At 35.0% G+C, this 14,741-nt stretch overlaps 1 protein-coding gene across 1 annotated transcript; it reads right to left on the bottom strand.

The window, feature by feature from the left end:
* Positions 1–980: 980 nt before the first annotated feature.
* LOC111395842 (probable adenylate kinase 6, chloroplastic) lies at positions 981–12,274 on the bottom strand. Its single transcript, XM_023022030.1, has 4 exons — positions 11,715–12,274; positions 4,256–4,396; positions 2,099–2,371; positions 981–1,385 (listed from the first exon to the last, which is right to left on the bottom strand). The coding sequence occupies exons 1-4, from the start codon at positions 12,015–12,017 to the stop codon at positions 1,242–1,244; spliced, it is 861 nt and encodes a 286-aa protein (XP_022877798.1). The 5' UTR covers positions 12,018–12,274; the 3' UTR covers positions 981–1,241.
* Between the last annotated feature and the right edge of the window lie 2,467 nt (positions 12,275–14,741).

The following is a 14,741-nucleotide window of genomic DNA, read 5'->3' as shown; positions in this document are numbered from 1 at the left end:
TAATGAAGGTGACCACCTAACCAACAGATGAGCTCCAAGCGTCATAGATAGACTAAACTAATTTTTTTTTATTAATCATTTGGTTCTTTAATTTCATTTTTTCATATACCATATTTAATGCAGAAAATTAAATACCTCTTATCATAGTACAGAAAATGGAAAAAGTTTGGTGTTAGGTATAGTATAGAGTTCGAATCTTTTATCTAATATAAACTTCTATTTGTTTTTTTTAAAAATAAAAAAAAAACAAATAAAAATAAAAAATTGGCAAGCCCAAATTTTAGGTTAGACATTCATTTTAAATTTTTTACATCATAAGCATCATAGGGAAAAATCATTATCCTCGCAAATAGACATGCGTAGTATTCGAGATAGAAAATAGGTGTTAATATAACAGAGGGTAACTTCTTCAACGGGAAGGGGAGTTGGTGTCCTTTCGAATGACACGAAGAGTATTAATACCCAGAAACACCCAGCCTAGCGTCGAATGGTGTTTTGATTTGAATAAATAAATAAATTAATTAATTAAAAAAAATTGACGAAACTTATTTTTGTACTTTTAAGAACATATGGGCATATTTTTGATGTGGTATCGAACTCAACATACAAATAAATTGTCACATCATCTCATCTTCAATTCAATGTGACAAATGCGCCTTTTTACGGTTAAGAGTGAAATACGGAATCAAAAAGAAGAAACAAGAGCACCATTCTATATATATATATATATATATATATATATATATGCGAAAATGATTTCCTAAACACCGGTACTAAACTTATGTTAAGCACCGATGACATGGTACATTATTTAATTGATGAATAAATTAATGGTAGATCCTATATATTTAATGATTCACCAATTAAATATTGTGTCGTGTTACCGGTGCTTAAGAGATCATTCCTCTGTGTGTGTGTGTGTGTGTGTGTGTGTGTGTGTGTGTGTGTATATATATATATATATAGTTGTGACATGTAAATGTTTGTAAAGTAGATCCACCCACCACCATGTTGCCTAAAAATACACGAATTGGCAGCTAAAACTTCAATGAATTGTGACACAGAGATGCATCGTGCTAAACCTAAATTAATAAGACCTGCTCAACTCCATGACTCCCCACAATAATTTAATATTTGCACAGACCAAAGTAATTTTATTGTTAAGAGTAATATGCATGTGTATTTTCACATGCAAAGAATGATTAAAATACCTAGAGAACCTACCCGAATGATTTCCGAACTCAAGCTGCAGCTGATTTTTTGTCTTCATGATCATCAAGATTTAAGGCTTGAAGCAACTTCGTCCAGGACTCGGGAATTCCTCCAGGAAGATCAAACTCCAACAATTTTCCACGCGCACGGTAAAACTCCTCGACAGGTCGGCTCTGCAGGTTATGGCATTACAAAATACAAAATATTATGGATTACCAAATAGAGTTTACTATTAAATTAACTGGTTATCATAGTTTGATCTTCTTTCCAATTTTAGAATGAGTAATTCACTCATTTCTGTCAAGTAGCAACAAAAAGTCATTCAGAAGTGATGAAAATATACCACTACCAACCAAAATTCTCAAAGCAGCCCTACTGCTAGGTCCAGTTAGTAGTATATTATTGTGAGGTGCATACAAGATGAAATAGATCTTTAAATCTATAGAGGCAACACAAAGGGAGGGAGGGAGGGAGGTTTATGATATATATTCATCCATCATCAAGTTGAAGGACCTAGAAATACTGCTTAACCATGGTATTTTTATTCAGAAACAACCATAGTACTGTTGAAATTCTGCTGTAGACTCATAAAAGAATCGTGTGAGATAAACATAACCCTATAAAATTACTAGCGTATACATAATTTCACATTTTATCTGGTGCCGCTAAATAATGTAAAGGTGTCTTCCCTTCTTCCTTTTGACAAATCATCATAGTTTACAGGTAGTTATTTTATCAAATGCTTTTCAATTACTTCGGAAGTATAATCTCCTTCTGCATGATGATTTATCAATATTTGCTTCAGAACAAAACGCAGAAGAAACATGAAAAATCTCATCCAAAGAAAGATGCAACTAGTGAGACTTTTAAGAAAATGAAGTTTTACCTTCTCATTGTAGACTCGAAGACGTTCTTTAACAACTTCTTCCGTGTCATCGGATCGTGTGATTAATTTTGATTCACAATTTGGAGGAGGAAGAAGAGGAGGCATGTACATTCTTGGGCTTCCATCTTCACCCTTGATGTCAATGCAGGCAACATTGTAATTCCCTCCACACTCGCTGCAAATTCTTCTTCCAAGACATTTTGCAATCAATGCTTCTTCGCGAAGCTTCAGATTAATTACCAAACCAATGTCTGTTACCCCCTCTAAGATTTCCTACACAATCGAAAAACAGACGAAAAGCACAACGCTGGTGATGAGATGACTGTTCTTTTGGGTAGTCAATCATGTCATCCAAAATGGAAATTGGACTCACATGATAAAAAAATTTATAAGCAAAAAACAATTCAACTGAGCAAAAAATAAGAAGACTGACAAATATCAGTAGAATAACTTGCATTATTGTGATAGTATCTGTCTGAGACCAGGGTATACAATGGGCATGACAGGCAGCAAGATCCAAATTTATCTCATAATTTTATATTACTAAAATCAAATCACCAAAATAGCCTGTCCAATGGCTGTCAAATTGGAGGTTTTTGCATATATTTCAAAGAATCCAAATGTTGATAAATTTCAAAAGTACCAAGGACAGAGTGATCTACAAGCTTAGGTTCATGAAAAGTTAAGCATTTTACAAGTGATAATCTACCTTAAAGTGTTGAAAGTGCTTAAGTTCTACAGGAAATGATTGGTGGACATGAAAATCACAAAATTACAGCAGTTTAATTGACAGAGACTGACAACATGTGACAGAGGAGATTGACAAAGGGATTAGGTAAATTTTTTACTGGAAAAATTGTCAGTGTGCTGACTAATTTAATGAAATGTATCCTGACAACTATGTGAGATATCTGAAAGAGCTCATCCGGAAGAACAACCTACCATCTTGGCCAACACAATGGTATTTCTAAGAAGTTAGAGAATACAGTATCATGAGCTTCAATGTTGAAGATACTGTAAAAAGAAGTCTCTTGAATCACTGTAAAATATGACTAACTGAAACCTCCATCGTACAATCCATTTTATGTTTTAAAGCTAAACTAATTAAATTCAAAAAACCTTTACGATCATCAATTTATCCTGACTATTGGCGGGAACCCGGAAATAGTGTAAGAGACTAAGAAGTGTAAAATACAGTCTATAATAAGTATAAATGTTATAAGGTCTCCAATTAACATGTATTCCACAAAGATTTCACATATCTAGCTTCCCCAAATATCTATGTTTCTACATCAATTCACTTATAAGGCACCAAACAGTAGTATGGAATCATCCCCAAAGATCTCAGTCAGAGCAGGCATATGCCAAACGTGAATACCCCCTGAAGCCACGGGCAAAACACCTAGTAGAGAGACCCATTCTTGAGTGAAATAAATGCCGCGTACCATTCTGTATAAATGGGCTATTCTATTTGTACAGATATGGTAGAGGGGCACATTCAATTCTTCTTTGTCTATTAGTCCTCGCTTCTCGGTGCCCCCCCTTCCTCCCCGCCCTGGACCGCCCAAATCCCACAAGTGAATCGAAAGTTGGATTTACATTGGATCTCTCAAGTCATCAACAAGATAATGTCTTCTACAACCTTAATCATACTAAACTCAAAGATGCTACATTGACCACATGAACATGCAGCCAAACGATAGCACAAAATTATTAAAAAACTTAATTGGATAATCTTGTGAAACTAATTTACAGATATTCTCAAATTCACATTCAAAAAATTATCTTTAATGGGAACTACACTGCTGAAGATATTATATGATAGAAAAGCTAGGCAGATAAGGGATTAACTTGAGCAAGTTAGAATCTTCATATTTACTAAACTTGAATTATGCATTTCTGGTGCTTTCTCGTGAAAAGAAGAATGCAAGATAAAAGATCATTCCAACAGCCAAATGTTCTAAAGCAGGGCGAACTTGAGCAAAAAAAGCTTAGTTTCAAAAATAAAAAGTAAACGTCCTGGTCTATATTGTACAAAAGGAAGCTTGCTGATCCAGATCTGTGATAGAAATTATATTCATATACAGCCAATCAGTAACTATGTAAATGCAATATTATGCTTTGGTATTGCCACAACATCGAAAACTTAATCCTCACCGCCTGTCTGACAGTCCGAGGAAAGCCATCTAAAATAAATCCTGTCTCACCCTTAGCTTGAATTTCTTCAAGACGCTTGGATAGAAGATTTATTATAATTTCATCTGAAATTAACTTCCCTTGATTAACAATCTCTGCAAGCTGTTGAAGAAAACAGATGATAAATATAAGATACGGCAAAATAGAACAGGAAATAACAAGGGAGCCAAAGATGCTATATTTAATAATAATCTATGATAATAACTTGCAAGACTCCTTAATTGCTCCAAAATCATGGGCATGACTCAAGAAACAGAATTTTCAGCCCGGAATTTCCACAAAATATTAGGATGTGAGATCTATTGAATGAGCACACGGAGTTCGTAGAAACAAATGAATTTATAGACATGTTTAGATAAATTCTCGCATAAGTACTTATACATGCACAAGGAAACAAAAGTGTCAAAGACAAAACTCAAATAAATAAATGAGTCATTTATGTAAAAGCTTAAACTTTTAGATGAAGTAGTTCAACATAATGTTAGGCGTATAGGTACTCAAGAATCAAGTATACTTCAACTACAACACAAAGTTTAAAGATATGAGATAAATCTACTAGTTAGTCCCTTGATTACTTTTTAAAGAACTCTTTGTCAAGTATAATTTTTGTAAGTAAATGCAATGCAATATTTTTCACACGCATCTATTGTTTCCCATATTCCATTTGAGAATCGGATACACCAGTTTTTCAGTTAAATCACGTTCAGTCAGGGAAGTGTCCTACGTATAGGATTAGTATGATCGAAAAGCATTGAAAAAATAAAATTACTTTAATATCTTGAACAACCAAAAGAGAAATGCATGTCATAACTACAATGCCCGCATGTAACAAATACTGCCTTCTCCAAAGTGTACATTACCTATGAAATCAGGAGAGAAATTTTGTATTTCTTGATTATTTTACAATTCTACAGCCCAATATTTATACGACATCTGATGTGCAGAGAAGGAAAATAATCTCCCAATTAGGAGAGAAGCTAATTATAGACTGTCTATATAAGGAATGATCTAAATATGGTACAATGTATCAACTACAAATCAATCACAATTATTTACACTCCCCCTCAAGTTAGATAAACGTTGATCAAATCCAACTTGCCGATGAAATTATCGAAACTTTGTCGTGGTAGTCCTTTGGTGAAGATATCCACGGTCTATTCTTTTGTGGGACGATCTCGTTTGATGATTTTTTATTGTGAATCCGTTCGACATATATGCCTTAACACGAACCTCAAAAAAGCAGAGAAATTAAGAAGTGATGTCCAAGCACATGGCTCTGTAAGACCTCTGCGCAAACCCTTAATCATCGAGCCGACCTCGTTCGTTCGGAAGGACACAACCCCGGCCAGCCTTTCGAATTCTACCCCCGCTACCACAAAGATCACTGCCCCAGCTAAGTCACACAAATAACTCAATCTTCAACATTTTTTTGATAAAGTGTCGATCAACTTTTACATGTTTAGTTCAGTCATGTTGAACTGGATTAAGAGAGATGTTATTGTCACAATAGAGTGATTGGAAGTTTTATAGTAATATGTAATTCTTTCATGAGTTTCTTTAACCACAGTCCTTCACATATCCCTAGTACAACTATTCTAAACTCAACTTCGACACTGCTTCTAGCAAGCAGATTCTGTTTCTTATTTCTCCAAGTTACCAAGTCCCCCTATACTAATGTACAATACCCAGTGGTTGACCTCCAATCTTCTATTGATCCTACCCAATCAGTATCTGTGAATATTTCTACTTCCTTTCATTTTCCTTGAAGGAAAGTCCTCTTATCGAGGAACATTTAACATATCTGAGAATTTTGTATACTACCTCTTGATAAACTTCATTTGGAGAATGCATATGTTGACTTACTGCATTGCTTGCAAATGCAATGTTGGGTTTGGTGTGTAATATTTAAATTAGCTTGCCAATCAGTTGTTGAAATCGGTCTTTGTCAACGGGGTTTCCAAATTCTTTTGTTTTCTACCTATATCAATAGGAGTGTCGTTTAGTTTTCAAACCAACAAGCTAGTTTCAATTAGAAGGTCAAGAACGTATTTTCGTTGGAAAATACTTATGCCTCTTTTAGATCTAGCAACTTCCATTCCCAAAAAAATGTCTCTCACTTTAAATTTTGTAGCTAGGCTTCTCTTAAGTCTTTCCATTCAACTTTATTATCTCTAATAAGGATTATGTCATCAGAATATACAATTAAGATTGTCCTAGTCCCATCTTCCTATAGTTGGAAGAACATGGTATGATCTAATTATTCTTGTCGATATTCCTGACTTTTCAACACCTTTGCAAATCCGTCAAACCATGCTTTTGGTGACTATTTGATACTGTATAGAAATTTTTTGAGTTTACTCACTTTGTTTTCTTCATTCCTTTTATAAAACCCTAGTAGTAATGTCATAAAGACTTCTTCTAATTCCCTATTCAAAAATGCATTCTTAATATCCAATTATTGGATTGGCCAATATAAATCTATGGGTGTGAACGTCTCTATGTAATCAATGCCATAAATTTGGGTATATCCTTTCGCAACGAGGCGAGTCTTGTAATGTTCTAATGTCCCACCAGCTTTAATACTTCACAATAAAACCCATTTGCAACCAACAAATCTCTTTCCTTTTGATGACTCCATCACATCTCAAGTTTTTTTTTCTAGTGCCGACATTTCTTCCATTACTGCCTTCCTCTATTTAAGAATTTCCAAGGCCTCCTGGACATTCCTTGAAACTTTTGAAAAGTTAAGATTAGAGGTAAAAGCATGAAAGTTTTTAGATAGGGCATTATAAAATATAAATTTTGAGAGTAGAGAATACATAATCGAGATTGTTTCCTGAGAGCAATAAGGAGATTAATATCAAGAGATTCAGACTTGGAAGAGTTCTCATGGGAATATAAGGCTATCACTGGGTCTAACTCTCTTTGTGCTGCAGGTGTGAGGTTCTCCTCGTACCTTGATTTTGACTTCCGTGAGTAAACTAATATCTCATTGTAATTTTGTTTTTCCACATTTCCTTCCCCTAAGTTTGAGTTTGGTGTGACTGGTTAGTGTTTAGGAAGGGTTTAGAGGGGGGAAAAGTGACTTTCGAGAATTGATCTTCATTCAAATTCTTCACCTAAAGAGATGCTTTTTGAAAATAAGGAGTCTTCTCAATAAAATGTGATGTCAAGGCTAACAAATACCATTTTTGTAGTCGGATCATAGCACTTATAGCCTTTTAAGTTAATGAATATCCAACAAAGACACACTTAAGTGCCCAGGGATCAAGTTTATTTCGATGATAGGAATTCATGTGGACAAATGTCGAACATCTAAACACTCTAAGAGGCTAGTTAGAATTTAGGCGGGAATTAAGGAAGAATTTTTGGAATCTTTGAAGAGGAGATTCGAATGAGAGAGTAGGCATTCTGTTTATGAGGTAAGCTGATGTTATAGCATCTCCCCAAAACATTTTAGGCAGATTTGTGGTGAACATTAAAGCACGAGCAACTTGTGTCAAGTTTTTCGTTCGACAATCCCATTTTGTTGGAGTGTGTCGACACATGAACTTTGGTAAACGATCCAATTCTTTGGAAGGTAGTGTTTTAGAGTATTATTGAAATATTTTGTGTCGTTATTAGTGCGTAGAATTTGAATGTGTTTGGAAATGGGTTGGAACCATCAAACGGAAACCAATTTTTCCCTTCTTGTCAACCACTAACTTGATTGATTGAACCCATTCTTGATAGTTTCTTCCATTGTGTTTTTCCATCCTGAGTTGAAAGGATGAATTGTCCATTGCAATCGAATTCATGGTAGAGGCACCTTCTGTCTCGTCGCTAAGTAATCCGAAGGGCATAAATTCTATGATATTGACGACGATTTCCACCATTGAGATAGCTAGGGTTTAGGATTGACCTAGCTTAGATACCATGGAATCAAAAGAGAAATTCTGTATTTATTGATTATTTTACAATCCTACAGCCCAATATTTATACTACAATCGATATGACAGCAACGGAAAATAATCCCCCAATTAAGAGAGAAATAAATCATCCTAATTATGGACTATGTATCTAAGGAGTGATCTAAATATGATACAATGTCTCAATTATAAATTAATCACAATTATCTACAACCCATTTAACATAAGCATTATGCTTCATGTGTGCAGCATAAAATTCTATGACACAGTTTTAAAATAATAAGAAAACAAGTATAAAATGCAGCACAGTTCTCCACCGTCACCAAAGTGTCCAATTAAGGATTCATCGTCTTTTTTCTCATTTTTTCTAATCTGTAAACAGTTCCGTAACATGGCTAATATGGAAAGCTCATCTCGCAATATTTAAAAAAAAAAAAAAAAAGACCCCAACCTAGGGTGGGCATGGTCCAGTTCGATTCTAATGAGAACCGAGCTGGACCCGAAATTTTCGGGTATTTAACTAACGAAACCGTTGGATTCAAATTTAATTATGAAATCGTTCGGGTTCGGTTCCATTCGATTCGATTTGGTTCTCATGTTCTGTACTATAATTAATTTTTTAATATTTACAAAACTAATTTAATTCAACTAATGACATATTCAATTTTAGCTCTTACAAAATAACGTAGTCCAATCTTATATGTCTTTTGCGTTTCGCTTTGCTGAGTTTTTCATAATTTTGATTGTCAAAATCACAGGAAAATGATGATAGCGAACTTACAATAAGTAAGAGATGAACTATCGAGCTTCAATTTAATTTCTCCAAAACAGTAGAAACGACACTTCAGTAGAATATTAGATTTGGGGTAAAATTTAGGTCAATTTGATTAAGTTGGGCTTGAACTAACAATTAAAAATAGAAAAATCATATTTTAAGGTTTGAGCTAAATTAACTAGTTAGCAAATTTATTTAGAAAAAATAATTTGGCTTATTTAAAATAAATAAATTAAAAAAATAGAAAGATTTGTTTCTTATACGGTTCTTCAATTTTTGATTTAGAATCGAGAACCGAACTGAACCCGTTAATTCTCAATTCAGATACCCGTTCAGGTATTTAACTTAAGAAGAAAGGCTCAGTTTAGTTGGGGTCCGATTCGATTCAGGAGTTTTGTCCAACCTTAACCCAACATGATTATTCTAGAGCAAAATTGATGATCCGAAACTAAAGGTTTTGGTTCTGGAAATGTGGAGAATTGGTTCTGCTTCAAAAAATGGAGGGAAATGAGTTCAAATGGACCATGGAAATGGTAAGAAGGTTAAGGGCATGGGACACAGTGTGATCAGTGATTTTACAATTAGTTTACACATAGAAAGTGGACCAATATGTTTGATATCTCAATAAAGTTGAATATGCATTTTGAAACATTTGACACGTTACCATAAAAGTAAAAGAAAAACTCTAAATGTTGATATTTTAACGGTACCATCGATTAGATGGTTGAGGAATCCATCAGCAGGACAAATATCCCCACCTGATGCCCTTGTCAAAGTACAGTTAAGTTGACACAAACCGACTCTCTGCAGGGGATACAGCAAAAGTAAGCTATCAAAATTTGCCAGGGGTAACCAAATGCACTTACCAAGATGGTAAGATAAAACCAGTGTTCTCCCAGCAAAAAAACAATGCATTAGTGAATTAATGATTTCTTTTGATGACTGTAAATAATTAGATAAGTAACTAAAAATGAATATTATCTGGGATTTGAAATAAGTCTGCTTCTAAAATTAAAAATCCTGCCTCGTTAATTTTTAAATGGTATAATAACTGGGAACTATCTTTCCCATTCTAGTAATAACATGACAAGAGCAACCCCTTCCCCAAAATCTAAGGGAACCACCCTCATATCCTTTCACATGGACATTTACCTGACTGCATATCAGAATCGAATACATATCAGGGGCAAACATTGGAAAACTCACTAGCAATTACCCGTGTCCTGCAAATCTTTGAGAGTTATTCTTTCATAAGACAACTGATACATGTCAAGAACACAACTGAAGTCAAAATAGGGGCAAGCTCAGAACGTGTTCAAGGCAACCAGAGCAACCATTGAGGGTCAAATCCCATTTAGACAGAAATAGAACTGAGAACAAATAGAAATCAGACTCAAAAGTATTACAGAAACAATTTATATTTACAGCTGAAGTTCCAATCCAGGTAGCCCATTAGCAGAGCGACAGGATCAAGAATCTTTTGAGTGTTTCACTTTCTAAAAACTTTTGAAGAGTCTAAATTTAACTGATCATTTTGTATTAATATTAGATTCTTCAATTTTATGACACGTTATTTAAATATTTTGAAATAGAGCATTAGAGAAAATACATCAGCAGAAGAGATAGAAGGAAGCAAAACTGGAGGAGATGAGGACATTGATAAGATTCTTTTCAAGTTTAATACATGACATGAATGCATGCATGGGTCCGAGAACTAAGGCACTTAACTATGAAATGAGGATGGATAAAACAACACAGAGCACATGGGTGAATGTCTACAGCGGCAGTGTCTTGAACTACATTTAGCCACATTGAATCTCCATGAAGTGCTCCAGTGAGCTTCTGTAACTTTTCCTACTTATACAGTTTAGTCCTTCTAATTTACGAGTCACCACTATTTTTCTCTCTTTCTATTTCTATCTTCCAAGGCGGTAGGTTTTTGTGAATTAATTAAAAAGTACTAAATATAGGATATAGTTCAAATTCAGGGAGTTCCTAAGGTCCCTGACACTCAACTATTTCAGAACTACCAAGTGAGTTCTGCATAATGCAGTTTCTTCTCAGTCCCAGTTAGATAGTAATATCAATATTGATAAACAAGATAAAAAAAATAAAACAATTCTAATCCTCCCAACGAACTCAACTACAAAACCAAACCAACAAGGACGAGACAAGAAAATGTGGTATAGTAATAAGAACAGAGGTAGAAATTGGTCCTTGAAAATAATGCAACATAACTTATTGATCAAGCTCTTGCTTTGGTTAGCCAAGCAGTAAAACAAGCACATATCCACTTCTCAAAAAGTAAGATTCATGTATACATATTTGGACCTCTGTATGCGAGTAATAAATCTACGGCATGCACTCAAATATTCACATACATGAGGTGGGATACTAGGAACACACACAAATATGCGTCCTCTTTTATCCAACTAATACCTAGATAAAGACAGAGAAGAAATACATACATTCATATGCAGGACTGAATTCACTTGGGCTAAAACAAATCAAACAAATATTTATAATCATACATATACGGCAAAATAAACCTATACACGGACCGGGTTCATAATTTACCATCTAAAGCCTATAAAGTCCATAATTTTAATTTATGGGTGGCAGCAAGACTTGAACCCGAGGATAGTTCTTGGCGCACAAGAATGCACTTACGTTTTCATTTATGTTGTATCTTCAACAATATGCATGAAAATTCAAGGGGAAATAAAAGCAAAGATACCTGAGAAGAAAGGGGCCCGTCAGAGGATAGTTCTTGGCGCACAAGATCACCAGTGGCAATATGTGAAACACCGAGGAGTTTTGACAATCGAACAGCATAGGTACCTTTGCCTACACCCGGGCAGCCCAGAAATACCCACTGTACATTCCTTCCCTTCTCCTTGGAATCTTCAACAGGAAGAGCAGAAGAAAGAGCTTCTGCTGATGCTGCTCTTGTAAGGTCAATTTCAGAATATTTTGTGCAGAAACTACGAATTGTTGAGGATGTTCTGAACCTCAGCATTAGGCGGCTCAACACCGCCATCGATGATCGACCACAGATGGAAAGAGTAAAATAACGGGTTTCAACAATTGAACTTTTTGTGGGTTTCTGGTTTAATCGAATGAGAGAAAAAGAGAGTCGAATTCAGTTCGAGAATGTTGACGTAGCGACATGACTCATTGCCGGTGGAACTGGAGAAGGCAAAAAGAGAGATGAAAAACGTGGGTTTACTTTTCGAATAATTCCCTGTCTATGTGCAATTTCCATCAATATTCAGTCCAAAATCAATGAATATTTGCCAGAGTATTATTTTATAAAAAATGTGTCAAATATTTTACTTGTTGCATTTGCATAACTATTTTACTTTTCTGGGTTTGGTGGCAAAGTATTGTCAAAGTATTGCATTTACACTATGGGTTGTCAGGGAACTATTCCATTAGCAAGTTAGTCGCCAGTAGTCAATTATCAATCTTTTATTTAGGAAAAATTTGGTTTAGACTTTCAACATTTCAAGTAGTGTGGTTTCAGTCCTAACCTTTACAAATAAAATTCTGGACCGTCAACCTACTTAAATTCACATCATTTAAATTCCTAAACGAGAAACATATTGATATACTCGTTAAAATTAAATGCAACTTTCACGTTACTTGAAGATGGACATTAAGTGATTTGACAATTTTGCCCTTTAATTTTAAGTGGTGTAAAATACGTTTACGAATTTAACATCTAGGTCGAAGGTTTTTGTTCAAATTCATGGATTATTTAAAGACCCATAACTTCAAGTTTAAAGATTGAAGTTTCAAAACTATAGTAATTGAAATATAAATTTGTCTAGTGGTACATAATGGGGTGTACCGAATAGTGTACACCCCACTAACATGGGTGTGGGACCCATATGAAAGAAATGATATTTTATTCGAGTGGATCCTTTGCCCTTATGAGTGGGATGTACATCATTAGGTACAACCCAATGTACCACTAGCAAAACTGTTGAAATATTATGAAATTTTGCCCTGATTTCCCCCATCTTTTAAACATATTCCCCCTCTTATTTTAGTTGTACAATTACATAGAATTTAATACTTAATAATACAAACCCGTTGAACTATCTTAATTATTGATGTGGTTTTCACATAGAATTCAATATTTAATAATTCTAATCTGTTCAAATACAAAATACTAAAATTTTCTTCCCAACAAAAATTGTTCCCTAGAAATTGCTTGTTTTTATAAAGATAATGAACAAATTAAGGACTAATTTATTTCATGCAGTCAATGAAGTTCAAGCAAAATTTCCAATTGGTCTATAAAATATATTTTCCACATTTTAGTCATTTAAGTCAAATAATATTATATAATCGATCACTCCATAAGCGTCATGTCCATTGTAGTTGTTGTTAAACTTTAACATACACTAACCCCTTTATAACGTCAATTCCTTCCCATTAACCTTCTATTTAGCTTTATCGTGAACTTCTTAATGTTCTATTAATAATGAATAATTGGACTAAGATTAAATGGATCGACCCAGAATTTTTTTTTTTTTTTTGTTGAATATAATTTTTTTTTCTTCCTAAGAATCGCATTTTATTTTCAAGATTTGTGATTTGATTTTCTCAATATCAACAAATGACCGTTTAACTGGTACACATTGGATCGGGGGTGAATACTTCTAAAGGGGTTGTTGACACATAAAAATTCAGCCCAAGTCGAACAGTCCAAGGAGTAAAGCCCAATGGGAGAATCCCCAAAACAGACGGCCCAAAGAATGAAGTCCAATCAAACGAGTCAAGGTGAAGGCCCAAACAAGAGGCTCAAGAATGCGGTAATGCCATCGCCCAAGTTTTCAAGTCGCTCAGAATCTGAACGAACGAGTGTCATACGGTCGCCCAGAGCTGTTGTTCTACTCTCGCCCAAACCTTCAAGTCGCCCAAGGTGTCAATAAACATAACGCATCGTGATTATCAAGGAATGCAGTTATCAAGGCAGTTGTTAAAGTAGCCTTATCACGTTCCACAACTCAAGGAAGTCAATAGAAAGCAGTTGGACGATGAAAGATAATGGCAGCAGTTAAAAGGCGGTTTCATGACAAAATGGCCACTACAAAGAAAGTGGGTAGTTATAGGACGATCAAGCAGTTTTCAGAGTAGTTAATCACAAAGAGATCGTCTATGAGGTATAAAAGGGAGAAAAGGCGTAGAAGCAAAGGACCGAATCCAAAACTCTCGAACAAGAGAATATGTAATTTTCATTTCTTTAGCTTTTAGACTTAAATACTTTCCTTTCTGTAACTCGTGTGCTTACGCCCCTTGGAGGCACGTTGTTTTTCGTTTCCAATTGTAAAGTTCATCGCCAATAAAAGAACACCCCTTTTTGGGACTTTGTCTCAAGAGGTTTCGTCCCTTACACAATCGTCTGATCCCCTTTAATTGTTAGCGAGTTAACCCGCGCGAAACAATTTGGCACGCCCAGTGGGACGAGTGGTGTTAGGTGTTGAAAGTACAAAAGGTGAAACAATATGCCTCAGAGATCCGACAAGGATGGAGCAAGTCAAGGAGGAATCCAGTCTGTAATCGAGCGATATGAGGAGCAGCATGCCTCTCCACGAACAGATGGACAAAATCAGAGCAGTAACAGCCGTTACGAACCAATGACGGAGCTGAGTCCTCGAACCATGCGAGCATTGCTTGGAGAACTCACGCAAGACGTCATTGAACAGGTAAATCTTCGAAGTATTCATAATATGGAAAGATTTACACAAAATGG

This window comes from Olea europaea, chromosome 6 (genome assembly GCF_002742605.1).
Source record: "Olea europaea var. sylvestris chromosome 6, O_europaea_v1, whole genome shotgun sequence".
Taxonomy (NCBI): domain Eukaryota; kingdom Viridiplantae; phylum Streptophyta; class Magnoliopsida; order Lamiales; family Oleaceae; genus Olea; species Olea europaea.
The sequence above is the reverse complement of the archived record's forward strand: the minus strand, read 5'-3'. Positions and strand labels throughout refer to the sequence as shown.

Excerpts from the sequence above, each read along its gene's own strand:
- LOC111395842 (XM_023022030.1), bottom strand. The coding sequence starts at position 12,017 with ATGGCGGTGTTGAGCCGCCTAATGCTGAGGTTCAGAACATCCTCAACA. Across the intron at positions 4,397-11,714 it reads ACGGGCCCCTTTCTTCTCAG|CTTGCAGAGATTGTTAATCA; the intron begins GTATCTTTGCTT and ends TTTCTTCAACAG. Across the intron at positions 1,386-2,098 it reads TTCGAGTCTACAATGAGAAG|AGCCGACCTGTCGAGGAGTT; the intron begins GTAAAACTTCAT and ends CATAACCTGCAG.